The sequence below is a fragment of the Barbus barbus genome, assembly GCF_936440315.1.
Source record: "Barbus barbus genome assembly, chromosome: 31".
Lineage (NCBI taxonomy): Eukaryota > Metazoa > Chordata > Actinopteri > Cypriniformes > Cyprinidae > Barbus > Barbus barbus.
The window spans coordinates 12197819-12225101 of record NC_136759.1 but is presented as its reverse complement, the minus strand read 5'-3'; the positions used below and the strand labels follow the sequence as shown (position 1 = coordinate 12225101).

The following is a 27283-nucleotide window of genomic DNA, read 5'->3' as shown; positions in this document are numbered from 1 at the left end:
TGTTTTATCCACATTTTTGCTTTCCCATCACTTAGATAAAGGTTCATCTTTGTCTCATCAGTCCATAAACATTTCCAAAACTCTTCTGGCTCACCTTTGTGCTTTTTTGCAAACTCTAATCTTGCCTTTCTATTTTTGGTGCTGGTCAGAGGTTTGCATCTTGCTGTGTAGCATCTGTAATTCTGTGTCAAAGTCTCCTGAGGACAGTAGATTGTCAGAGCATCACCCCAGCTTTCTGGAAGTTGTTGGTGATTTTACAGACACATCTTTTAGGGTTCATTTTCACAGCTTTTATGATTTGTCTGTCATCAACTACTGTTGCTTTCTCAGGCGATCAGGTCGTTGTTGGTTGCTGGTGTCGCTGATGATTTCCAAACTCTTGATTTCTCCATGCCCTTTGTTTTTACTAGAGCTCTAACTTACTTCCTCTTTTCTTTCAGCATCCAAATTGCTTGCTTTTCTCTCAAAGTCAGCTCCCTTGTCTTCATCCTGGTTTGTGTGTGTCATCATCGAATTCAAGATTCAGAATGCAGAAGTAATGGATATAACTGATACGACACATTCCCTGCTTTTAATATCTGAAGAATTAATGCAGCAGGACACATCTGATCACTTAGAAAGACCTGTGAGGCAACCTGTTTCAATACTTATGCTCACATCAGATAGAGCGATGAAACTCTAAAAGTGCTGAACTTCTTAGCTGGTAAAACATCTATGTGTTGAATCACCCAATAATAAAATGTGACATTCTGTAGTTTTGTCTCATATTCATCTTTTAATCATATTTGTAAATGTCTTGACTCCACAACCAACTGTGTATTTACTGTTCCAATACTTTTGGAGGGCACTGTATATGAGACAACTACTTTATTTCAACATATATTTTATTTATGAGACAAAACACATAATATAGTTGGTCTTAATTCTATGCTATCATATAATATTTTAATATGATGACAATTAATAATACTTGTCATTATAACAATGCAATACATTTTATAGTATTGATCTAAAATAATATAAACAAATATTGTTACATTATTGCAATCTCTAGATTGTCATAAATATTTTTAAAAGACAGTTCCAGATACATGTGATATCCTTACAGGGTCAACAAAGTCTATATGGTTTTATTCTGCTATCATGCAGTGAAATTAGTCCTTTGAACTAATTCTCAAGCAGCTGGCCACTACAGTCTCTCACACACACACTCACTCACATGCCCCAGCATGCCCCACGCCCAGCCTTAGCAGCAGCAAGAGCAGCAGTAGTCTCGATCAATCAGGCTCCTCCCATGCAGTGATTGTTAATTGATGCACTAATCCAGTCGTTAAGTACTGTGCCAAAGAGCTCGGGAGTGTGTCCAAAGTAAACACCTGCCGTCACTCATCAGTGTGTTTTGCTTCTACAAAACGAATCGAAGGGGACGGTGTATTAACACACTTACCATGCATGAGAACCAACAGATATGACTGGCACAATGGAGACATGACAACACAATGCATTTTAGACAAATAGCATGAGTGACAGCCAGTGGATATGAAACTTTCAGGCTATAAAACAATAGTGCACAGAAGAGACTGGGGAAAATGTTTTGGATGAAACCAGATTCATCCACCTGGACAGTATACAGACTCTCAAGGCAGAGAATATATCGTATATCAGCATATATAATCAGGATGATAGGTCTACACAATGTCAAAAACGTGACAATCCCAGTTTGAGGTAAAGGATCTATTAGCAACAGGGGGTCTGTTGAAGATGCATGGATATGGGTAAGGGTCTATAACAAGTCCTCGTTTTGGTTATCCCATCACACCGAATGGCTGTAGCCCCTGATGCCCTCTTTCATTCAGTGGAAAAGCAAACTCTAATATTACATGAAATTACTTCTGCAATTCTCAGTGTAATCTAACCTACTTTATTCTAATGATTGTCATCTTGACAGAGGTCTCTGCAGACTCTTCAGGTTGTGTCGCCCTGAGATGAAGGCAGCCAAATGTGACACGCTACTGCCACCCAGTGAAGCAAAACAGTACAACACCCTATCAGACGAGGCAAAATACATGAAAGAAACTGATGTTCTTAATCAAATATTTTTACTTTCTTTACCTTCTTCATATGATTTTCATTTTCAAATACATGAGGGATACATTTGAATTGGTCATGTGTTTCAAACAAAGGTGGATGCAATGTGATTTTGAAAATAAAACATTTATGCATGTTCATAACAGAACTGTCATGAAGACATAGTGCAGAAAAAGAAACATTCGTAAAGTGTACCAATGATATAAAGATCTATATAGATTGATATACATGAAAGAAAGGAGGAAAGAAAGTTATGAAACATATGAAATAAAAAAAGGATATCGAAGATATGAAATATATGAAAGAAAAAGATACATGGATGAATAATGATAAAAAATAATATACCATTAAAAAACCTTAATAGAAAGGCATATGCAAAGTCTACTGTGTCCAGTGAGTGAATACAAATCGCAACTTCATCTCTAAATATTTTTCAGGAAAAATTATATGCATTACAAATGATGCAGGCATAAAAGTTTACTATTGTTACTGTGCATATATTGTTGCTTTATTTAAGAGAGGGATGCATAATATATTGGTACCTTATGAGGTATTGACCAATATTTTATTTTAATTATTCTAATATTACATTATAATTTATTGTTTATGCTCATTTCTCCTATTTTTATAGTTATATGTCTTTTGCCAAAATGTAACAGTCTAAGTTAATATTTAAAAACACTAAAATTTTTTATATTAATAATAATAATATTAATAATTAGGTAGATATAATGTCAAAATTAATATCCATTTTTCCCACTATACATTATTCACTTGTAGCATTTAGAACAACTGATTTTAGGTTTTAGTGTTTTATTTTTAATTATGACAAAATAGTATAGAATTTTGAAATCAGCCCTTTATAGGGCCATAACAAAAAATAATGAACAGCTTATTGTATCAGAAATTAAATATATCAGTGCAACCCTATTTTAAATATATTGTGTTAAAGCAACAATATATTTTGAAGCATTATTTACCAAATACAAAAGCTACTTCAGCTATGCATACCTGTAACACAGGAGAGACATTATATGAAGAACTTCAGAAGCTCACACTCCTAAAGCTGTTGGTGGTCTCTCTGTTTCTGTTCTACAAACCTGTGTGAGCTCACTCACGATAGGCCACACAGCCTCTCGCTCACTTCCCAAAGCTTCTTGGCCAAGGCATCGTCCCGTCCGTAAGCGCTAACATTCTGCAGGGCACAGGAAGAGAAGTACCGTCCACTCAGAGGCTCGAGTCCCTCTTGCAAAGCACAGTAAAGCGTGGTCTGTGCACCTCCCTCTGGGTCCAGGAAAAACAGCTTGGACATGGGCAGGAAAAGCAGCTTCTGCAGCACACCCATATTTCGACCAATCTCAGTTGAGATGACACCTTTAAAGATGAGACAATGAAGAAAATGTAGGGGGGAAAAAAAGGAATAATAATACTTGTGGTGTAATAGCAGCCAAAAAAATGCCTCACTAACCTGGATGCAGGCAATAGCAAGTGACACTCGTCCCTTCCAGTCGGTTTGCGAGCTCACGGGTAAAGAGCACATTACACAGTTTGCTGTGGCAATAGGCTCTAATTGCATGCCAGTACGATTGGCCTGTGACCAGATCCTTCTGTGTGTTGAGGAGGTTGAAATCCACAGACCCCAGCCGATGCAGCAGGGCGGACACGTTGACGACGCGGCTGTGTTCTGCCTGCTTTAGACGATCCAACAACAACAGCGTCAGCAAAAAGTGGCCCAGGTGGTTGACGCCGAATGCCATGCCAAAACCATCTTCAGTTCTGCCTGATGCTATAAGACCTAGAGAGAAAGCCTCACATACTGAGGGTGTGTTTACAGTTGGCTGGGTTGGTTTGATTAAAATGAACTCCGGTGCAATTGCTCTGTTAGTGCGGTTCATTTAAATAAGTGTGAACACTGCCATCCGAACCTTGGTGTGCACCAAACAAGCAGCAGACCAAAACCCACTTAAGGTGAGTCTCAGTATACTTCCAAAAGAACTCTGGTGCGCTTCAACTGAAATATGAATGCAACGTACGGACCAAGACATCTAAACAAACCAAAATGAAAACTTGATGTCACGAGTTGTGACTATAAAAAGGGCAGAATGTTCAAGCAAATCTGGTTGTTCTCATCATAGGAGTTGCCCATTGTAGTTAGCTATAGGCTTTGGAACCGTCATCGCCTTACAGCAATGGTGGAAATAGACACATACAACAAGAGCATTTGACCCAGCACACAGCAGTTTTAGATGTTTGGTAAGTTTGTAAAATACAGTACATGTCATAAAAGCTGTCCAATCATGTTTTGACTGTATTATGCTTTTTGTTTTGTATCTTTAGGTTCAAAGTTAAAAATGACAGTGTGAATGCTAAGCAAAACAGGACTAAATTTATCATTTACTTTTTAGACCCAGTTCAAATTAATTTAACTACAAGTGTAAACACCCTAAAACAACATTTCAGAAACAATTAAACTTCTTAATTTACCTGCATTGTTAATGAGCAAGTCGAGTCTCGGTTCACTCTCCAGAAAAGTCTCTGCAAAATCACGTACAGACTTCAAACTGGCCAGGTCCAGATGCATGTACAGAACCTCAGGGTTCCCACTTTCCTGAGGGATATACATGTCTTCATTTTAGACTTGTATCAGAGAAATGACAAGAACCAGGAGGAACTGAGGTTAAGAGAGGAGTTCACCTTTCTTATGTCGTAAACTGCAGCTTCAGCTTTCTGTTTGTTTCTGCAGGCCAGGATCACTCGGGCCCCTCTCTTGGCTAGATCCAAGGCTGTGGTTTTGCCAATGCCTGTATTACTCCCTGCGTACAGATTAATGATTACTCAATGAGCCAGTGTTAAGCGTCCTCTGATGTACAGCAAAATAATTACAACAGACATAATAAATATAAATAAAATAAAAAATCTAACAAATCATGTAAATGTACTGAGAAAGTGGTACTTACTTATAACTGTATACAACTTTAATAAGTATAACCACTATCGAATCTAATTTTTTTTTTTTTAGGTTTAAGTGGTATTAAGTTGGATTGGATTGTTTAATATGAAAAGTATTAATATGATACCAACCTGTGACAATTGCGGTTTTTCCCTTTAAAGTCATGTTGCTCTTAAATCTGGCTCCTTTAAACAGGCTGTAATAAATCAGTATGTATGCAGCAAGCACACCGACCAACACTGACAACAGCACAGACATTATTTCCTTTGAGCGCGATAATTAAGGAATGTTGCAGGTTTTCGAAGTTTAGGAGAGCCCGTTTGTCCCGCCTGTTATCGTGTTTCTGTTTTCGTAAGTGTCAGCTACAGCTTCCGGGCTTTAACTTCTGACAAGCGCTGGGTGGCGCAGTTTCTCTACATCAGGCGTGAATCTCAACACTCGACACCCAAGACCAAAAGAAAAGACAAATACACCAGTTTTAATACCACAAAAATATCCAATAACTTTACACACTATTTTATTTTATTTTTTTTATTAAAAAAAAAGTTATTTCTACTATAAAATGATTTAGACATGACCACCAGGCTGTAATAAAAATAAAACTATTTTTTTACCAATATTATGAAATTGACTACCCCTAAAACCACCTGTCTTTAGATCTAAACTCAACAGCTTTTATAAACACACTATATTGCCAAAAGTATTGGGTCACCCCCTTCTATTGAACATGTTTGACTACTTTAGTAATTTCCATGAGAACAAATCGTAATATTTAAGCATATAATGATATTCTAGGGAATTGTGTGCTTCTAATTTTATAGCAACAGTTTGGACAGGACCCTTTTCTATTCTAACATGACAGTGCCTCTGTGTATAAGGCACGGTTCAAAAAGACATGATTGATTCAGTCAGTGTGGAAGAACTTGGCTGGTCTGCAGAAAGCCAAGTCCTGATCCCAGCTGAACACCTCTGGTGTGACTTTATATGCAGACCTTGAGCCAAAAACTCATCAAACACCAATCAACATTGCACCCAAACATACAGAAAAATAATTCCTTGATACATAAACTTTTTATTTATTTTCAGCCTATTTTGTCCCTACCTTATCAAAATTCATTGGTCATTAAGTCTTTTTTACAATTGTTATCGGGTATTTTGGTGGTAATGATGATCCAATTTTGTGACTACAATTTGGGCCATTTTACAAAGTTTGAAACTACACTACATGCATCAAACAAACTCTCACAATGGGTAGTTTCCATAAGTGTACCCTTTATTGATCTCTTTTGCACAGACTGCATCATGACAGCGATGAGGAGCAAAGCTTAAGACTTAAGACACTGTGCCGCTCACAGAATCAGTCTGCTTGAGTTCTTCCTCTCACTCTTTACTTTCAAATCAATGGCATGCAGAAAGAAGAAAGTGCTGTAAACATTTGCCGAATGCACCAATGTCCAGCCTGTGCTGGGCTTGCTGGTATCGGAATGAAGGGGTGGAGGTGAGGAAGAGGTGGTGGAGGAGGAAGAGGAGGAGGGGGGGGGGGGGGAGGAAGGGAGCTGGGCAAGCTGCCCTCACTGCTGAACCCGGCGGAGGGACTGCACCTGGAAGGTCTGAGCGTGGGAGCCCCACTCCCTGTAGTGTTTGTACTCGCCGCCATGGTGGTCACACTCCATGATGTACTGGTAACCACGGTAACCGGGGTACTGGTAACAAACCCAGCTACATGCAGTGAGAAAACACATGACAAATGCAAACTGAGATCCCTAATATTCCAAGTATCCCAAATATTACAGCAACTAAAGCTAATGGTGTATTGCAGGGGTGTCCAACCAACAACCTTCAGATCTTCAAATATTAGTAATCTAATAGATTACATTAGTAAATATAAATTTCGTCATGTAATTTGTAATCAGTAACAGACTACAATTTGTAAGTAACCTTCCCAGCACACATATGAATATTGGTCAAATTCATCTTAATATGGTGATGTGACCTACAGCATCAGTTATGTTGTTTTACTGCCATTGACAAATCCTCTCCCATGGCCTTATGGGATAGCACAGTGTCCATCAATTGCACACTTCAGAAATTCATCGGAAACAGTAGGTCGTCCAGGTACTTTTCACCTACTATTTTCCGAATACTGTAAATTCAGACATACTTTTTTTTGGCATATTATACAGAAGAGAAGTATTTGACTTTTGAATGCAATACTTGGTTAGCGGGTTCATTTGTGTTTAATTAGGGTTGGAGCTAAACTCTGCAGGACAGAGGCCATCCAGGAACAGATTTGGACAGCCCTGGTGTAGAGAGAGAGACAAGTATGGTACTCACGCCCCACTTTGCAACTGCATTGATCCGATCTCGTTGGAGGGCCAGCCCATAGCCTGGAGAGAGGGGTAGTCATCAGTTATCTCCCACTGGTGTCCAATAAAGTTCTCCTGCTCAAAGACGGTAATCTTTGACTCCTTGTGGTTCTGCGCAGATCATAACAATATTATGCTGTCATGATTGTTTTTTATTTGGAGAGACTGGTAAATCATTTCACCACTGATCAACTGACACGGATTCAGACTCACAGCAGAGCAGATTGGCCGGAAGGACATTAGCCTCTCAATGTGGTAGGCATTGCTGCCGCTCCAAGACTCCCAGCGAGGGTAGTCGCCTCTTTCCAAGATGAACTGCTGCCCACAGAAGCTGGAGTGTTCATAGCCCACCCAGCTGTTTAAACAGACACAAGTACACAGAAAATTGTCATAATACAACAACCACATGGGCTCTTTTAGATGTGTGTGTCTGTGAGTGCACATGACTTACGCGCCACACTCCACCTTCAGAGAACGGACATTATCCATGCCACATTCCATGATGTTCTGACAGGCTGCGGTGAACTCCGTGCGCTTGCCTTGGAAGTTCTCTTGGTCATAGACTGTGAGCTATACACATATTCACAGACATAACAGAGATGAGATTCGAAGCATTCTATAGCATTTTGCATGATTTCATAGCCATCAAGTTTTTACTTGCCTTCCATGGCCCAAGTGGCATGGGATTAGTCAGAGCCATCCTTGAATATATCTCAATGCTGATAGACCTGAAGAACAGAGACATGCAAAAAAAAAAATGTGTGGGTTCCATATAATTTATGACAAATGTACAAATAGCCTGAGGATAATGAACAAGAAAGATATGGCAGCCAAATGCGTTTGTTGCTCCAACAAGTTAGACCTAACAAAATAAATCACATTGATTATCTCTGCCTATTTAGATGATATCCAAACATAACAGAATAAAACCACAGTTTGCCGGTTTATGGCCAAAACATGAGGCCTTAAACAAAAAGTATACACAAACCTACAAATTGCATAGATTATATCAGATTTAGCCAAAAGCATTAGTTAAAAAAAAAAAAAAAACACGTATCAATGTCAAGAATGTTTTGTTAGAATACCTAATCTTTTTTTTTTTTAAATACGTTTTAATAAAAATATATTTATTTAAATTTAATGCAGTTTTGTTTTACATTTAATTTTCTGAAATGCAAATAAGTCATTTTAATTTTTCCGAAATGCCAATAAAAATCATTTTAATCTAATTAAACTGAATTTAATTTAATTGATTTAATATACTAATTTAATCTGTTTTTTACATTTAATTTTCTGAAATGCCAATATGACAAAAAATGTGTTCATGCATATTTTGTCAAAAACGCCCACGTATATGCTTGCTATGTTTGAGTTTTTAAATGTGTATACATGATAGTGCACCCCTCCCCTAGAGTTTGCAAAGCATGTTAAAAGATGACCGCAGTGTCTGAAAGAACAACCATGAAGGGCTTACCTGACCTACCCAACAAATAGCTGCAAGCGCTCAGGAGTTCCACACAACGGTCTCCAGACCACCAACTAAGGGCTCTATTTATATGTAGCATGACAGAAAGGGAAGACTGGCCACAGGGCAGGCAGGAGTCAGCACTTTGCCCCAGGCCTCATTGTTTTGGACTGAGCCTTTGGCTTTACCCAGCTCACAATGCCATCTGCCGTAGCCAGGGAGGCATCGTGCCTACTGGCATCTGCCACAGGAGTGGATACCAGGCATAATGATTCCATGCATGTTTTTACATATGACCGGAGCGTACGGCAAAACACACATGCTTGCATAAACACAAGCAAGCTGTTTCGACTTAAGATTGTTCCAGCAAAGACAACACAAACAGTGACTTCCAGGTTTTCAAAAATGGTTGGTAAAAGCATCACAACCACCAAAAAAGCTTAAAGAATGGTGGGTTTTTTTAAGTGTTATCTGTCATTACAAGTCCATTTTTATCTTGCACTGAGACTCGTCTGCTCTCCTCTCACCACAGTTACAACCACAGAGTGATTCAGAGACCCACTTCCACCTGCCTTTACATACTCGCACACATATGCATACATACACAATAGGCCTTACAAGCACATCCATTCAACATCCATGTCCTGCCCACTCCTTTGACTTTATGCAAAGCAGGCTGCATGGATGGGGCCCAGTGTCGCACTAGGAGGTGCATGACTAAGTAAAATGAAGTGTGTAAATGATGGCATTCAAGTAAATAAGAAGATTAATCATTTTTCAGCTTTTTAGGTAAGTGTCAATGTGGTTCTTCAATGAGACATACTTTTTGATGGTCAAATGCATTTGATTGTGTGAATAATTAAAAAATGCAGCACTATTTATAATTATTTCATATTTAATAGTCTGGCAAATGTTGTGCATCTGTTTTTCACTCTTAACTTAAGCTCCAAATCCTTGACAACTTCAAATTTAAGTGTAACCTCCAAATAAAACTGCTGAAGCTTCACACAACAGCAACAAGTCCTCTTTCTCTCAATGGAGAGGTCTGTGGCCAGTCTACTGAGGTCAGCACATTGCTAGCTGTGCTGTAGAGAGTGAATGAGTGCATGTGTGAGAGAGAGAGTTGAAGAGATAGGGGCCGTGGAGAGCCACGCTTTCTGCTGATGGAGGTAGACATCAGACATCCAGCCGAGGCCTGGAACAAAGCAATGAGCAGAGTCAGCAGGGTCACAGAGATAAGCCTGCACTCCAAAGCCCTCCAAACACCCATTTACTTTTAGCCAATAGCCTGGCCTCATTCTACTCTGGAAGTACTGCTGGCATACATATATATGTATATAAAACCCATTCGAAGCCTGAAGCCCTTTTACATTCGGGCCTTGGCATCCTTTCCTCCGCCAGCACTGCTATTACATTCCATTGCTCTGTGCCTGACTGCAAAATTTTGGTGAGATTTGATTGGGGAGGTGGACATTTCAGAATGGCCACACTTTAAATAAGTTTGCTGTGACTGGAGAATGTATAGCGGTAGATGTTTTTGACTGATTTGAGTACAAGGATTATTAGGTATTAGAATAATTTCTGAAGTAATGGCTGCTTTGCCATCAGGAATAAAGAATATTTTTAAAATATTTTAAAATAGAAAATTGTAATAACATTTCACAATATTACTGTTTTTCCTGTTTGTTTGTTTTTTTTGATTCAATAAGCTTGTTGTGATTGGATTTTTTTAATTGATTTGACTGATTTGAGTACAAAGATATTAGAATATTTTTTTAATAAATAATTCTGTAGACCACAGTAATGACTCTTTTGCTATTAGGAATATAACTGAAAATATATAAAAATAGAAAACATTTTTTTATTGTAATAATATTTCACAGTATTACTGTTTTTACTTTTTTTAAATCAAATTTAATAAGAATCCCATTTTAGTCATTTCAGAGTTGCCATCCTTTTAATAAGCTTGTGATTGGGGAACATAAAGATATAGATATAGATTTACATGTTTTTGCCTGATTTGAGTACAGAAGATTAGTTAGATATTAGAATAATTTCTGAAGGATCATGTGACACTGAAGTTTGGCTTAATGGCTGTTGAAAATTCAACTTTGCCATCAAAGGAATAAACAACAATTTTTAATATATTAAGATAGTAAACAGTTATTTTAAATTGTAATAATATTTCACAATATTACTGTTTTGCTGCCCTTTAAATAAACTTCTAGTGATTTGGGAAATGTAAAGATATATAGATTTAGATGCTTTCACTGATTTGATTAAGGAAGACTCAAGCTTATTGCTTTATAGAAAATACATTCCCAACACTGATAATGGATTCTCTATAAAATGTGTGCCTACAACAAAGTATTAATCTTGAATCAATCTTTTATTGAAGCTTCTTCTGTTCTTAACAGCTTCAGCCATGTCACACACTGCTGTACAAGGAAGTATGGGTAGTCGCTATGCCACAGGAATGAGCTCCTACAGAGTATGTCAAACCTGCCTCAACTTATTACTGTTATTACTAGATTCTCACTTTTTCATCTAATATTGCCATTGCATGTGTAATGTCAAAGATGAACTTGCATTATGAACTTGAATTATTTGTGTTTTCTGTGTTCTCTGATCAGATATATCTGTTTGAGTATGAGAATTTCCAAGGGCGCATGATGGAGCTGAGTGGAGAATGTCGTAACATCTGTGACAAGGGGCTAAACCGTGTGGGCTCCATCAGAGTGGAGTGTGGGCCGTAAGTACTCATTGTCATGATACGTGCAGTGCAAATGAAGCGAGAACTCAAGTGCAGGGGAATGGTGGTTTTAATTATAAAAACAAACAAAACAGAAAGAAACTACCCCGAGGGGGAAAACAGAGCATGGCAAAAACAGGAATCAGGAACACACACGACTGACCGTACACAACATGTAACAACGTGGCCGAACAGAACTGCAAACACCAGGAACATAAATAGGGACACAAACGAGCAGGAACAGGTGAATTCACTAAACCAATAACGAGATAACAAGAGGGCGGAGTTAGACAATCAACCGGGGAACACATGGAACAATCACAACACAAACCCATGTGCTCAGACAAGACAGTGACATCTGGTGGCCAACCAGGGCACACCCACAGAATACGTGACACTACCCCCCAACAAAGGAGCAGCTCCCAGATGCTCCACCTGCAACACTAAGAACACAAAAACATGAAAAATGAAAATACAAAATGTCAAGAAGGGAGGTGGGCAAGAGACAGATCAGGGGGAGGGATGGTGGGCCAGGCCCGTGCAGAGGCAGGGGGCCCGCAGACCAAGGCCGAGCAGGAGACCAGGACGGATCCGGAGGGACGGACCAGGGGGTTTCCGGCCCAACAGGAACCCCAGCGCACGGCCAGGGTGGGGCCGGAGGGACAAGCCAGGCAGTGACTTTAAGAACGGCCTCTGTGGCCGTGACAGGGCAGACAGTCAGTTCAGAAACGGCCTCTGTGGCCGTGACAGGGCAGGCAGTGAACTCAGGAACGGCCTCTGTGGCCGTGACAGGGCAGACAGTCAGTTCAGAAACGGCCTCTGTGGCCGTGACAGGGCAGGCAGTGAACTCAGGAACGGCCTCTGTGGCCGTGACAGGGCAGACAGTCAGTTCAGAAACGGCCTCTGTGGCCGTGACAGGGCAGGCAGTGAGCTCAGGGACGGTCTCTGGCAGGGTAAGGAGCTCGAGTGGAGCCTGCAGGGCGAGAAGTTCGGGTAGAGCCGGCAAGGCGAGGAGCTCGGGTGGCGCCGGCAGGGCAAGGCGCTCGGGTGGCGCCGGCAGGGCAAGGAGTCTGGGTGGCGCCGGCAGGGCGAGGCGCTCGGGTGGCGCCGGCAGGGCGAGGAGCACGGGTGGCGCCGGCAGGGCGAGGAGCACGGGTGGCGCCGGCAGGGCGAGGAGCACGGGTGGCGCCGGCAGGGCGAGGAGCACGGGTGGCGCCGGCAGGGCGAGGAGCACGGGTGGCGCCGGCAGGGCGAGGAGCACGGGTGGCGCCGGCAGGGCGAGGAGCACGGGTGGCGCCGGCAGGGCGAGGAGCACTGGTGGCTCTGGCACGACCTCCTGGCCAGCAGTGAGCTCCTGGGTAGCCTCCTGGCCTTGTGGGACGGAGAAGGCCTTCCTCCGCCTCTTCCTCCGTCTCCGGGAGCGGGGCGCCGCTGCGGCATCCTCGGCCACCACTAGGGGATTGAGAGCGGGCACCGCCGCCTCGGGAGCGCTGTGAGCGGGCACCGCCGCCTCGGGAGCGCTGTGAGCGGGCACCGCCGCCTCGGGAGCGCTGTGAGCGGGCACCGCCGCCTCGGGAGCGCTGTGAGCGGGCACGGCCGCCTCGGGAGCGCTGTGAGCGGGCACGGCCGCCTCGGGAGCGCTGTGAGCGGGCACCGCCGCCTCGGGAGCGCTGTGAGCGGGCACGGCCGCCTCGGGAGCGCTGTGAGCGGGCACGGCCGCCTCGGGAGCGCTGTGAGCGGGCACCGCGGCCTCGGGAGCGCTGTGAGCGGGCACGGCCGCCTCGGGAGCGCTGTGAGAGGGCCCCGCCGCCTCGGGAGCGCTGTGAGCGGGCACCGCCGCCTCGGGAGCGCTGTGAGCGGGCACCGCCGCCTCGGGAGCGCTGTGAGCGGGCACGGCCGCCTCGGGAGCGCTGTGAGCGGGCACCGCCGCCTCGGGAGCGCTGTGAGCGGGCACCGCCGCCTCGGGAGCGCTGTGAGCGGGCACCGCCGCCTCGAGAGCGCTGTGAGCGGGCACCGCCGCCTCGGGAGCGCTGTGAGTGGGCACCGCCGCTTGGAGATGCGCCAAAAACTCCACAAACTCCCCAAAAGTCAAGCGGCCCAGCCCCCTCATCCACTCCTCATCGAGTGGCTCCTCCAGGGCCAGGTTAAAAAAGTCCTTGAGAGCCGCATCGTTGTAGCCCAAACCCTCTGCTGCCTCACAGAACGTCAGGGCAAATCTCCTCACGTCAGTGCCCCTCTGACGGAGGGATCGCAGCGTCCTGACCTGGAGGATCCGTGAGTAGCGAGGGTTCCTCACGTTAGCGGCTGGAGGATGGTGTGGATCCATTCCCCGCTGAGTTCTCAGTGTCGGCCACGTTCTGTCATGATACGTGCAGTGCAAATGAAGCGAGAACTCAAGTGCAGGGGAATGGTGGTTTTAATTATAAAAACAAACAAAACAGAAAGAAACTACCCCGAGGGGGAAAACAGAGCATGGCAAAAACAGGAATCAGGAACACACACGACTGACCGTACACAACATGTAACAACGTGGCCGAACAGAACTGCAAACACCAGGAACATAAATAGGGACACAAACGAGCAGGAACAGGTGAATTCACTAAACCAATAACGAGATAACAAGAGGGCGGAGTTAGACAATCAACAGGGGAACACATGGAACAATCACAACACAAACCCATGTGCTCAGACAAGACAGTGACATCTGGTGGCCAACCAGGGCACACCCACAGAATACGTGACACTCATCATAACAAATCATATGCATAATATTAATAATGATAATCATAAGATGACAGAAAAAATGAAAAATATATGGTGGTGGTGATGATTACGATGATGATTATTACACAAAAAAATATTATTATATATTATATTATATTTAGTGCTGGGCAACGATTAATAGCATCCAAAATAAAAAAAGTTTGTGTACATAATATATGTGTGTGTGCTGTGTATTTTTATTATGTATATATAAATACACATACATGCATGTATATATTTAAGAAAAATATGTTGTTTATATATTAAATGTATTTATATATAATATAAATTATATGTGTATACATGTAAACACATGTAAATATTTTCAAAAATATATACTGTATGTTTGCGTCTTTATATATACATAATAAATATACACAGCACACATACATATATGATGTACGCAAACACTTTTATTTTGGATGCGATTAATCATGATTAATCATTGCCCAGCACTAATTATATTATATTATATTATATTATTACACAACACTACCATTCAGATGTTTTGGATATAATTTTGTAAAGAAATTACTACTTTTATTTTGGAAGGATATGTTAAAACTGATCAAAAGTGACAGTAATCAAAGGAACCATAATAAAATGTATCACAGTTTCCACAAAAATATTAAGCTGCACAACTGTTTTCAACATTGATAATAATAAGAAATCTTTCTTGAAAAACAAATCAGCATATTAGAATGATTTTTGAAAGATCATGTGACACTAATGACTGAAGTAATGACTGCTGAAATAGATAAGTTGGAGAAATGATAAGAAATGATTAATAGCATACAAAATAAAAGTTTTTTGTTTACATAATATATGTGTGCGTACTGTGTATATTTATTATGTATATATAAATGCAAACACATGCATGTATATATACTTAAGAAAAATATGTTATGTTGACATATTAAATATATTTATTTATATATAATACAAAATATAAGAATATAAATATATACATGTATATACATGTAAACATTTTCAAAATATATACTGTTTGTGTGTGTATTTATCAGGTATTTATATATACATAATAAATATACACAGTACACATACATATATTATGTAAACAAAAACTTTTATTTTGGATGCAATTAATCATTTGACAGCACTAATTTAAATACATGTAAATAATTTTAATATATAATGACAAATAAATGACTATTTATTTTCTAATAATTTTAAATTGTAATAATAGTAATGGCTATTAATCTTTCACATATTAATTTGAATATTCATCTCGTCATTTTAAAATATATTAAATTATAAAAGTCTTTTTCATATTCTTACTGCTGTAACTGCATTTCAATTATTTATTTCCTTCCTTTCTTTCTTTCAAATAAATGCTGCCTCTCTAAGCACATGATAAGTAAAACTACACTGGATATAATAAAGGGGCAATTTAAAGGAAGTTCATTTAAAAAAAAGTCCTGAATTCATATTTTCTGTAGATCGAATAATCAAAATTTCTAAAATTATTTTTATTTTTGTAATTCTTTTGTAATTGTTTTTTATTAGTTAACATGTTTAATCAATCACACAAAACCATATTTAACTAGCACTGTTAATAATAAAATCTGATTTATAAATACACAATTTTTTTCCATACTGTAAATGCAGTAGACAGAGCATTAACAGTACGTGTACCCTTTATCATCTTGCAGATGGGTAGGTTTTGAGCAACAGGATATGACCGGTGAGATGTACATGCTTGAGAAAGGCGAATACCCTCGTTGGGACACTTGGTCCAACAGCCACCGTTGTGATCGCCTCATGTCTGTTCGGCCCGTTAGAATGGTGGGTGACCGTTGCTTAACTCCCTTTCCCATTTCATCACAAACCATGACCAATTAGTAATAAGAGGAAAAAACGTATGGTCTTTTTACATATATAGGACCCACAGGACCATAGAATCTGTCTGTTTGAGTGCATGAACTTTGATGGTCGTAAGATGGAGGTTTCTAATGAGGACATCCCAAGTTTGTGGTGCTACGGCTTCCAGGACAGAGTCGCCAGCATTCAAGTAAATGGTGGAACGTAAGTGATTTAGCATCTCTTATATATTAAAAAAGATGATCACTTAGCTATTTGATGTCACCTTATCAATTCACATATGCTACGTTCATTCTTTAGGTGGGTTGGATATCAGTATCCAGGCTACCGTGGATATCAGTACCTGTTTGAATTTGGATCTTACAAACACTGGAATGAATGGGGCGCCCATCACCCCCAGATCCAGTCTGTGAGAAGAGTGAGGGACATGCATACACATCCCAGAGGCTGCTTTGAGATCGCATAAGGACACACGGCATGGACAGGTGGACACAACAAAACCCTGCAGAGAAACCCTGTGGAATGTTAAAAACAAAACAAAACAAAATCTTCATATTCAAAAATAGCTGCTCTAAATAGGGATGAACTATCATGTGTTCACGTGTGTCATGACTGGTTGCAGAACCACTTTTAAGTACAGAATTTTATGTCCAACCGCTTAGTTAAAAATAAGTGTAGCAAATGGATAAAACAATTTTATGTTCCAAATTTAATGCTTGTTGAAGCATTCATCAGTTTAGTTTGATAGCTTTGCATCATTGCATGTTTTTTGCACTACCCAAACCTCCTAGCATTTTGTTTCATTAGTTTATATAAGAATATCTACCATCCACTAATGTCCTAAAGCTAATAAGAATCAATTTCTAATTTAGCTGCTAAACTCTGCAGGGAATAGTCACTGAACCAGAAAGAGGTGCAATTCAGCACCTCAGCATACTCAACCTTCTCCTGCTTCATCACAGCGCATCTTCTAGAATCGTGATGATCAGGGTTCTCAACATGGCAGGCTGGATGGGAAGAGGAGAACAGCTTTTCTTCTTTCTTTTTGCAAAATAGAGGAGATCCTGCAACACTTTATCTTTCTCAGGGATGCTGGCATCTAAAAACACATTTACTTGAAAATAAAAAATAAAAGATTTTAAAGCACAATTATAGTACAATGTCCTTAATTCATTGCTCTGCTCTGCTTGAGAACTCATTAGGTCAATTATTTAACTATGTATATCCTTCATCATGCATAATAAATAAGGTAACAAGAAAATGTAAAACAATAACTGATATACACACTAGCTGGTAGTGGGTAGTTGATATATGAAGGAAAAAAATCTCTTAAGAAAATTAACCATGGTTTAATTATAGTAAAACTGTAATTAGATAGATAGATAGATAGATAGATAGATAGATAGATAGATAGATAGATAGATAGATAGATAGATAGATAGATAGATAGATAGATAGATAGATAGATAGATAGATAGATAGATAGATAGAAAGCTGTATAAAAGCTTTCTATCTCTATATGAGCAAAAAAAAGTCTGATCAAAATGAAACAGCAGACATTACATTAAAACAAAAGCGACTTTCGAACCGTCTGCCCACTTCCTTCCGCAAGTTAATACTGTTCATCTCTCTCGGGTTTTGCTCGATTACATGAAGTGGTTGCTTTAATACCTTCAGCAGCAGACAGACATGCAGATTACAGAGCGAGAGCCACTCGCCCTAGGAAAGAAGGAGTAAAATAACTCAATATCTTTAGAAGACTGACTGACTGGGGGAGGTGAATGCGCTATTCTTGTATCTGTAAAAAGCCTGCATTAAATAACGAGAACGCATAACACAGCAGAGGTGAGGCAAACAAACGGCCCTTGCCAGAGAGGTTGGGTGCGAAGCCTGCTACTCGTGCACGACTAGCAACATCGTATCGCATTTAGAGATGAAAGTGAAGCAAGGCTGCGACGCGGGTGTCCCGTGTACGACTGAAGGGGATTTATTAAAAAGCACAGAAATAACGCCGGAGGATGTACTCGGGCTGCAGAAGATCACAGACAGTAAGTTCAGCAACATCAATGTCTCTCTCAAACAGGAAGCTTCCGCTGACGAGCTGCTCTGCTAACTTACACTGTTGCACATTTACCAGAGCGAAGTTTAGTCTCGCGGTTTGTGTTTCATTCAGTCTCGCGCTGAGACGTTCTAAGTACGAAACTTCATTTAAAATGGAACGTCTTCATTTAGAATGTTAATGTTCATTTAGCGTCTGCGTCTTTGTACGGTCTTCGTTTTGGCCGAACGAACTCAGTGATATGGTTCAATCGGCTTTACCGGCCCTTCCTTGGTAAATAAACAACCCTGTGGACATTTCCATGTAGCCTACTGACTGACGATGACGACGTAGGCTATTAAGTTTACTGATGAATGGGCTGAGAATTGAGAAATATATCCATTATTTAACAGTATTGAAACAGAATCATTTAACGACGTTAACAATATCAGCGCTGTCGAAGCGGACGGAACACCGTAGTAAAATACTCGGCCAGTGATTTCTGCACGACTGTTCATCAGCGTTGTGAATGAATGACTCTTTAGAGATATACCTATTTAAAGATATACATTTTGAGTTTTGTTGTAATTAGTTGCTTTTCTTAAAAATAGGCTGAAAGAAAGAAAGCTATGAAATATAGGCTAGTTATTGTTTAATCAAACAACAACAGTTAAAGTAGGGCAAATTTTCAAGGACCTCTAAAAGACTGTAAAAAAGTCATTAAATAGCCTACAAGAGTTATACATAGGCCTATCTGTTAACCTAGATAACTGATTCTCATGTGTGATTATTTTGCATAATTGATTTCTAGAATCTAAATAAGATAGCCTATCTTATGAGTCGAGGATCATTTGCATTCATTATTCATTTTTAATGAAGATTTATATATCCATGTATGATTACAGTGTTATTACTCTTGCCGAAGATCATACTATCTGGGAAGGTTTTCTCAAAGCATTCTTCAGCATTTACTTTAATTACTGTATATAATATGTGTGCCACACACAGATAAGTACACAACAGAAATAGCCCACATCTAATAATGTTGACAGATTCATTCCTGAAATAAAATATATAATAACTAAAAAATATAAAATAGCAAAAACTAGTTAATCTGATCATTTTTGATTTAACATATTATTGTGTTGGAATTTGGTTTTACTAATGATACATAAAAAGGAAGTACAATTCTGATTTAATCATTCAGGGACTGTTTCTTCTTCATTAGTTAGCTAACAATGTAATTACAATTAAAAAGAGGACATTGTTGGTTGTGTATATTATAATTTTTGCATGTATCACTTCAGGAACTCAGATGCTAAGTTTTGGTAAAGCTGGATGACTCAATATTGCTTGTGAGCTGTTGTTCTGGCTGTTTTAATGTTGTCTTGCTCATTGCTCCAGCACACAAAGCACTTTATCTGGCACTTAAAGATAACTGAGCAAAGACCAGATCTGTTAAATGCAAATGCTCAGTTTCTACAGATTTCAGATCATCGACCGTTTTTACAACTCTGGCACTGTCAAAACTTACTGAAAGACATTTGCATTACTGTTACTCTTATCAGATGACTTCTCACAGTCCATAAAGAATATTTATCTTGGAAATAAAAGCTACTCTGTCTCATCTTTGCCATTACTTGTTGTTGTCAGTCAAAAAATCAACAGTATTCTTATCCTGCGCTTTGAAACATCTATTTGAATAAATATATTAACAAATGCGTGGAAGAGAAGTGCTGAGAAATCACTCTCCTTTATTTAAATGGAAAAAAACATGTCTGGCTAATCACTTGGATTAGTGCTCGAAAATAAAAGCTGCTCTTGATTAAGTATACAGGCTGCTATTCTGAGGAAAGTGGACATTTGTATGCAAGCTTGCTTTTTTGTCTTCTTTAACTGTTATAAAAAAGAACGAAGAGCAGATTTAAGTGCTAAAATAGTATAAATGTCAGTTATGTTAAATAAATGTTGCGATTTGATTAAATAGTTAAATCCTTCTATAATCTTTGGTTTAATTTGGCGCTTAATTTAGAGTGTTTGGAAACATTACTTCGATTAATTATATGGTGTTTAGATACACATTATGCCTCATAAATCTAAATGAACCTGTGTGGTCTTGTAAATAAACGCTGGATCTATCATAATCTGTGTTTGTTATACGCAGCAGTTCCTTTTGTTTACCCAAAAATAACAGGTGGTAGTTATCCTGGATTGGATTCAGAAGATATGTTGCTAGGTGACAGCATTAGAAGCAGTGAAGCGAGGCTCCTTGGTGGATTGGAAAGCTACATTGACAGTTGACTGCTACATTGCTCTGATTACTAGATTTCTGTCTTGATAATGATTTGCACACATTTGACGTTTTGTCAGATAATCTAAAAATCACACAGATACTGCTTAATATGAATGAATTAACTTGGCTGTTAGGTTACACAAGCAAGACATCTTTAAGGAACAGGCAGAAATAATTCATTAAAGTAACAACTGCACATTTTCACTTTTTTATGGATCACAAATAAAGCAGATTCTTCATAAACAAACCAGGAGCTTTGCCCACTTGATGTGAGGTTTTTCAATTATCCTGATATTGGACCACTGGACCATTTACACTTATGAAAAATTATTACACTAATGAGAACTGAGTTATGAAAACTAGATATTTATTTTATTTTTAAAATGTATCAGCTAAACATTATAAATAATTGACTAAACTTATAATAATGCCTTCATTATGAAAATGGGGTTATGAAACTAGGTATTTTATGTTATAAATTATAAGTTTATAATTATATTTAAAAATGTTACCATCCGAGTATTAAAAATAAATAACTAAATGTAAGACGCCTCCATGAAAATGGGGTTATGAAATTAGATTAAAAAAAAAATTTAATGTACCTGATCAACATTCTAAATAATTAAAATTTATAATAATGCATTCATGAAAATGAAAATATATTATATTATATTAAAATGTTACCTTCTCAATATTAAAAATAATTGACTACACTTATGATGCCTGCAGCATGAAAATTAGGTTATGAAAACTAGATTTTTTTAATTTAATATTAAAAATACTGTGTTGTGTCCAGATTATTTCTCTTTCCATTTTCATTTTAAAGCATATGACTAAATAAAGTTTAAATTACTGTGATTTACACTTAAAAATATGCACCATTATTTATGTTGACATGAACTGTCTCTGTTCATCTGTAGTGTCTCTTCTCCTCTTCACTGACTATTTGTATTTTTGCACTTACACTCACACACAGCAGTGTTAGCTCACATACGGTAGATTGGTCCCACTGTGTGCCAATTCATGAGGTGAAGTAAACATAGCAAAACATTTCCCTGAACAATTTATTGAGTGCTAAAAAGGTGTTTATATAACAAACAAGTTTTGTGGCATTAGTAAGTGCAACTTAACTTGTCTATTCAAGTTTCAGTGTTCTGCTCTGAATCGGCTCTTGTGTGAATGTGTCAATATCCGCCGGACATGTTTGAAAAAAAACTACTAATTACATAGCTCGATTGTTTAAAGTTTTCATTTATCATTTTCATCATCACATATCTGATTTGTGACAGTATTGTGGAACACTGCCATTTGTTTTTTTTTTCCAACAATTATTTTCATGCTTACATGAAATGGTTAATTATTTCATTAATAAACCACAAAATAAAGCTGTTTTAAAGCCTGAGCAGATGTTAGCATTTTGCCTTCCCTTTCTCAGCTTGGCTGAAACAGAGCTATAAATATCTCAAGTGACTGGCTAAATCCAGTGTTGCCCATCTGTTAACTAACAGGAAGCTTGGGTAGAGGATAGGTGGGACGTCTGCACTGTCCCACGGGAAGGAAGTGATATACTCAGCCTGTAGTGTTGAGCTCATCTCAGTGTCATCCTAGCAGAGATGGACCTCTCAAAAGTTAGAGTTGTCCCAAATCCCCTTAGCATCTCCCAATCTGTGCCATGTGATGGTGAACAATGTAAGCTTCTTAAGTATAATCCATCCCAGGGAGAAGAGGGCTGACACAGATGCTCCTCACACCTCATTTGCCTCCTTTGGGAGTCTGGCATGAGGAAAAAGGGACGCATGTGAAAGGGCATGATAAGACTGGACTGACCCAAGTCATTATCTCCAGGCCACAAATAAATCACCACATATAGTATTTGGACAGTTAAGTTGCACTGTATGTTATTGCATTAGATTTTTAAACTGGGGTCCAGGGACTCCAGAGGAATGCTTTTATTGTGGATCTTACATTAAAATTTTAATGTAAATCAGATTTTACACTCAAACCACTAATGCCTTGATCAGTAAACTCAAAAAGCAGTTGTATATATATATATATATATATATATATATACAGACATATATATGAACAATATCACACTAGTAGCAGACGAGTTCGCAGTACGAGTTTGTACGAGTACATGAGTGTGTAAATACATGATGAGAGACAACAGAGTGTCTTTAAAATCCCTCTTTTGTGCAGAACTACTTCTTTCCGCCACTGATTCGAATCTCAAGTTGACAGTTATGCTTGTTGACAGCTGAGCTCAATCCTCCTTTAATATTTCCAAAACGTCACTTTAGAACTAGTAACAAAGGAACACTGGGTTGCTTCATTGCTTCATTGAAAGCTTAAAGTATTACTGTATTAAAAGCTCACTATATTATCTAGAGTAGAGTATTATGAGAGATGGACTGAGCAAGTGTGATTACCTGCATCTGATACAGCATTCATTCTTCAGCTCAATCTCATTGTAACAAGGAGTCAGTGACGTTAGGATCCATGTGCAGCTTTATTAAAACAGAATGCAAGTCAAACAGGCAGAGTTCAATCACAGGCTTCAAACACAACGTCGATAAGGCAGAATCAAAGTCAGAGTTCAGGCTGAAGAGCAGGGCAGGCGGCAAACACACAGAGGAATCGAATAACAACGCAGGTTGAATCAGAATAGGCAGGCGGCAGAGAATCAGAGTCCAGTAAACAGTCCAGGTCATACATGGGGAATCATACACGGAAGAAACAATGGGAAATGTTTGTATGGCAAGACAAGACTTCGCAATGAGGACACAGAGAGCACAGTTAATATAGGTGAGAGTCAATGGGAAACACCTGTGAGTGTAATCAGCCAAAGGTACGGGGTATGTGGGAAATGGAGTCCAATGATGGTTAATACTCAGGTGATGGCGCCATCTGGTGGTGAGCGGAGGGAGCCACAGAGGCTGAGTTTGTGACACTCATATTCACAATAAAACATTAGTTTGAATGTCCACTGAGGAAAGCGATATCTTTGTCGTACTATCCTTTCATCTGTTAAGGCTGATTTCTGATGACAGCGCTGCTCACTGCATTTGTTGGCTGCATCTTACAAGGTGTTTTTGAAAGTAAAAATACTTCCTTGTTTACAACACATGTTATATGCCTCTTTCTATATAAAAGTCTTTACTGCTGACTCTCTCATAAAAGTCTTTTGTCGCCATCTAATGGCGGAATAATGTAAATAAAATCACAATCACAAACATAAAATACTAAATACTATTATTAAATAATTACTGCTGTTATATAAATTATTTAGTTAGTGAATAATAATATTTAATAAATACCAACAGCCATCATAAAAGTCAAAAGTACAAAGGCAGCGCTCTGATATAGGCTATAGCATTAAAGTTACATAAAATATAACGTGATGAGAGATTTTTTTCCCCTTAGCCAAAAATTTGCTCTGGAACATATAATAGATTAATGAGAATAAATTATACACTACTTTGTTATTGTCATTATACTATAGCACATTATTACTAAAGCAAAACATCCAACCAACTGTCATCTTTTTACACAAAACAGAACAAGCACACTGTTACAGCAAACTTAAATTTTTAATCAAAAGGAAAATGATGTGTTTTTAATGTTTGCCTGTCAGTATATCTCTTTTCCTGTTGTTCTGACAGTATTTCTAAACAGTGTCAGTCTCTGCAGGCAGGTAATGAATCGAGGAGGTGTATGGTCATCATCAATGTCATTTCCACACAACATCAGAGAGAACAGAAATAGCTCTTTTTGTCCCTGCAGTCTATCACACAAGTGTACCGCTCTTAGCCCCGAGGCATGTCTTTGATGCATGTGACCTATGTCATACACACATACCCAGTGTTAAAAAGTGGTTAGCTTTATATTTTGCAATGTTGTGACAAGTCTGGAGAGAATCACATCGTGTTAATGTTCCATTCATATTTCATTGTCTTACAAATGATGAACTAATGAGAGTCCAATCTGAGGCACATTCTGGTTTGTTTTTGTTTCCATAGATTACCTCTGTGGTCCAGAGCAGAACATACACAAGATCGACTTCACCAGGTTCAAAATCCGAGACATGGAGACAGGCACAGTTCTTTTTGAGATCACCAAACCCCCTACAACAGGTAAGCAGGGAGCCAGCAGACCTCTCAAATTCACTTCCTCACTCCACTTACACAGACTGCAAGGCTTGTTTTGAGTTTTTTCCCATAAAGCCCTGATTTACATTTAGATGCACTGCGCTGCACAAGAGCCCTTCAAAGGCTCGTTCGATAATGCCGACCCCTTTCTGATTCACAGAGAGTGGGGAGGACAGAACGGACTTTGACCAGAATGCCGGGCGCTTTGTGCGATACCAGTTCACCCCCGCTTTCCTCCGACTACGCCAGGTTGGCGCCACGTAAGTGCAATCAGTGGCAGGATTACACTTGATCTTAATTGCAACCTAAAATTAGCATGAAATCATAATATGATGAAGTTTTTATTGATATTTTGAGATAAATTGGTAAATTGTACTTTAAAAAACATAAATAAATTCAGACTTGCTAAGCATTAGAGACTTCTTTCTAAAACATTATATCAACCCTATAACATGGAAAGAGCCATTTACATTGCTACAAAATCCATGTCCCCTTAAATGTGTCCTTTCCCACTTCCACAGGGTGGAGTTCACTGTAGGCGATGTTCCCATCAACAACTTCCGAATGATCGAGAGGCACTATTTCCGTGGGCAGCTGCTGAAGAGCTTTGACTTTGAGTTTGGTTTCTGCATCCCGAGCAGTAAGAACACCTGTGAACACATCTATGAGTTTCCACCACTCTCTGAAGAAATAAGTAAGTTCTAAATGTTTTTATCAACTGTTTGCTGTCAATTAGTTTGTGATCTTATGGCTGGACTTAATATGTTACACTGTGTTTCTTGTATCCCTCCATAGTGCGTGAAATGATCCTTCACCCTTATGAGACGCAATCTGACAGCTTTTACTTTGTGGACAACAAGCTTGTGATGCACAATAAGGCAGATTATTCTTACAATGGTGGATCGTAGGAAGTCATTCTCACCTTTTGCATTGAGTTGCAGTGGAGCGGCAGAAGAACATCTACTGAAAGTAATCTTATATGTGATGATGCATTTGGTTAAACAAACAAAAAACACCCCAGTCTCAGGATTTGTATGTGTGTGTGAGAGAGAGAGAGAGAGAGAGAGAGAGAAAATGTTGCTCAGAATGGGCCAGTACTTTTTTCCTAAGAATCATGTGAAGTATGTGATAACTCTGTCTCTTCGAGGATATGAGTGTGCCTGTCCGCCTGTGCACCTGTGCATTCATTGCATGCTCTGTTTTTTTTGTGTTTTTCAAAGCCCAAAGCCAAATAATTCTAAACAACTCTGATTTTGACTAATTGTTCATACACTGATGTCGCTCAAGGCTTCTAAAGCATAAAAAGAGCATCATGTTGAGTGAGTTTGCGATACAGTGACCAATGCAGTGTGTAAAGTAAGGGATACGGTCAGGAACTGTGTCTTTTGCCCTGACATTGCACCCACTTCCTGTAGGCCTCTACAGAAGGGCCTGGTTTTGCTTCATTTTTCTCACTTTCATTTTTGAATGCTCATAATTTGGTTGATTATGTAAATCTATGTTATTTATATTATTATGCTCTTATTTATATTGACATTGTCACACATATTTTTAATAGGATCTTTTGTCAAATAATAGTGATAGATATCTGTGTCAATTACTTCATGTGATTCAACAAAAAAGAGAAAAATTAAAATTCTAAAGTTCTTTAAATCCTCATATGTTTGATTTAATTAATTTGATTTAATTAACCACACCCCCCAGTGGAGGCTATGGCATATGCTAGTGCAGAACACCTTATTAAAATATTACCAACTCAAACACTTTTACACTCAAAACACTTGCACAAAAGCAACTAAATATTAATATATTATTGAATTTCATCAAACAATATAAGACTATTTAGGCCACATTCAAGTGATTTTGAGCATTAAATGCTTACAGAACGTTTTGGAATTTCCCAAAAAAAAAATGGAAGGATTTTAGAGCCCACTGAGATAAATGACCTGAGATAAAAACAAGTATTAAAATAAGTTAAAACAACAACAAATAATATATATTTATTATTTTAATTCAACGTCTCAACAACTCTTTTTTTCCACTGTCCCACTGGAAAACCTGGGTATATGCGGTAGCCTAATTATAAAGGTAAGAGCTAAACCTAGAAAAGTTATGTGAATTACTGAAATCTTATAACTTCATGGGCATTCATTATGAATATTCATTTTTCTAGTTATTGCAAGCTCTAGAATATTTCATCAGGTAGAAATTGTGAGTAAAAAATACTTAATCATTATCCAATCAGAAAAAGCCATGGCATCTTTGAATATTCTTCTAGATAATGGGGGTCTTGGAGTCAAAAAGGATGGTACACTGTAACAAAAATATTTTCCTGAGTAGTAAATTAAATAAAGATTACTGGAGTATGTTTTATAAGAAATACTACTTAATTTTTGTACTATATTGTTACCTGATTTGTAACTAACTAATTATGAAATGTCCTAGCAATTTGGGAGTAAAAATTATTTCTACACCAATTTTTTTCAGTGTAGAAAAAACTGGTTTAGTGGGATTGGACAGCATACTGCATTTAAGAAATAAAAACATTAAAACTTAAAAAATATATTTTTATGACTCA

The 27283-nt window shown here is 38.8% G+C and overlaps 4 protein-coding genes across 4 annotated transcripts; 2 read left to right on the top strand and 2 right to left on the bottom strand.

Moving 5' to 3' along the window:
* Positions 1-2117: 2117 nt before the first annotated feature.
* On the bottom strand, positions 2118-5378 carry LOC306851332 (dehydrogenase/reductase SDR family member 13-like). Its single transcript, XM_079387491.1, has 5 exons — positions 5170-5378; positions 4783-4901; positions 4573-4696; positions 3557-3883; positions 2118-3462 (listed from the first exon to the last, which is right to left on the bottom strand). Exons 1-5 carry the CDS (start codon positions 5294-5296, stop codon positions 3203-3205), a joined length of 957 nt encoding a protein of 318 aa, XP_079243617.1. The 5' UTR covers positions 5297-5378; the 3' UTR covers positions 2118-3202.
* Positions 5379-6609: 1231 nt separating this feature from the next.
* On the bottom strand, positions 6610-9095 carry LOC306851315 (beta-crystallin A1-like; the record flags this gene model as incomplete). Its single annotated transcript, XM_079387472.1, has 6 exons — positions 6610-6757; positions 7373-7515; positions 7618-7759; positions 7856-7974; positions 8066-8132; positions 9067-9095. 6 exons carry the CDS (start codon positions 9093-9095, stop codon positions 6610-6612), a joined length of 648 nt encoding a protein of 215 aa, XP_079243598.1.
* Positions 9096-11294: 2199 nt separating this feature from the next.
* Positions 11295-16692, top strand: LOC306851314 (beta-crystallin B1-like; the record flags this gene model as incomplete). Its single annotated transcript, XM_079387471.1, has 5 exons — positions 11295-11360; positions 11503-11621; positions 16058-16190; positions 16288-16430; positions 16527-16692. The coding sequence occupies 5 exons, from the start codon at positions 11295-11297 to the stop codon at positions 16690-16692; spliced, it is 627 nt and encodes a 208-aa protein (XP_079243597.1).
* Positions 16693-17850: 1158 nt separating this feature from the next.
* LOC306851057 (protein unc-119 homolog A-like) lies at positions 17851-27237 on the top strand. The gene is made up of 5 exons (XM_079387103.1): positions 17851-18274; positions 24577-24690; positions 24866-24965; positions 25227-25399; positions 25501-27237. The coding sequence occupies exons 1-5, from the start codon at positions 18160-18162 to the stop codon at positions 25611-25613; spliced, it is 615 nt and encodes a 204-aa protein (XP_079243229.1). The 5' UTR covers positions 17851-18159; the 3' UTR covers positions 25614-27237.
* The last annotated feature ends 46 nt before the right edge of the window (positions 27238-27283 follow it).

Excerpts from the sequence above, each read along its gene's own strand:
- LOC306851057 (XM_079387103.1), top strand. The coding sequence starts at position 18,160 with ATGAAAGTGAAGCAAGGCTGCGACGCGGGTGTCCCGTGTACGACTGAA. Across the intron at positions 24,691-24,865 it reads CACCAAACCCCCTACAACAG|AGAGTGGGGAGGACAGAACG; the intron begins GTAAGCAGGGAG and ends TCTGATTCACAG. Across the intron at positions 25,400-25,500 it reads ACCACTCTCTGAAGAAATAA|TGCGTGAAATGATCCTTCAC; the intron begins GTAAGTTCTAAA and ends ATCCCTCCATAG.
- LOC306851332 (XM_079387491.1), bottom strand. The coding sequence starts at position 5,296 with ATGTCTGTGCTGTTGTCAGTGTTGGTCGGTGTGCTTGCTGCATACATA. Across the intron at positions 4,902-5,169 it reads AAAAACCGCAATTGTCACAG|GGAGTAATACAGGCATTGGC; the intron begins GTTGGTATCATA and ends ATCTGTACGCAG. Across the intron at positions 4,697-4,782 it reads CAGTTTACGACATAAGAAAG|GAAAGTGGGAACCCTGAGGT; the intron begins GTGAACTCCTCT and ends TATATCCCTCAG.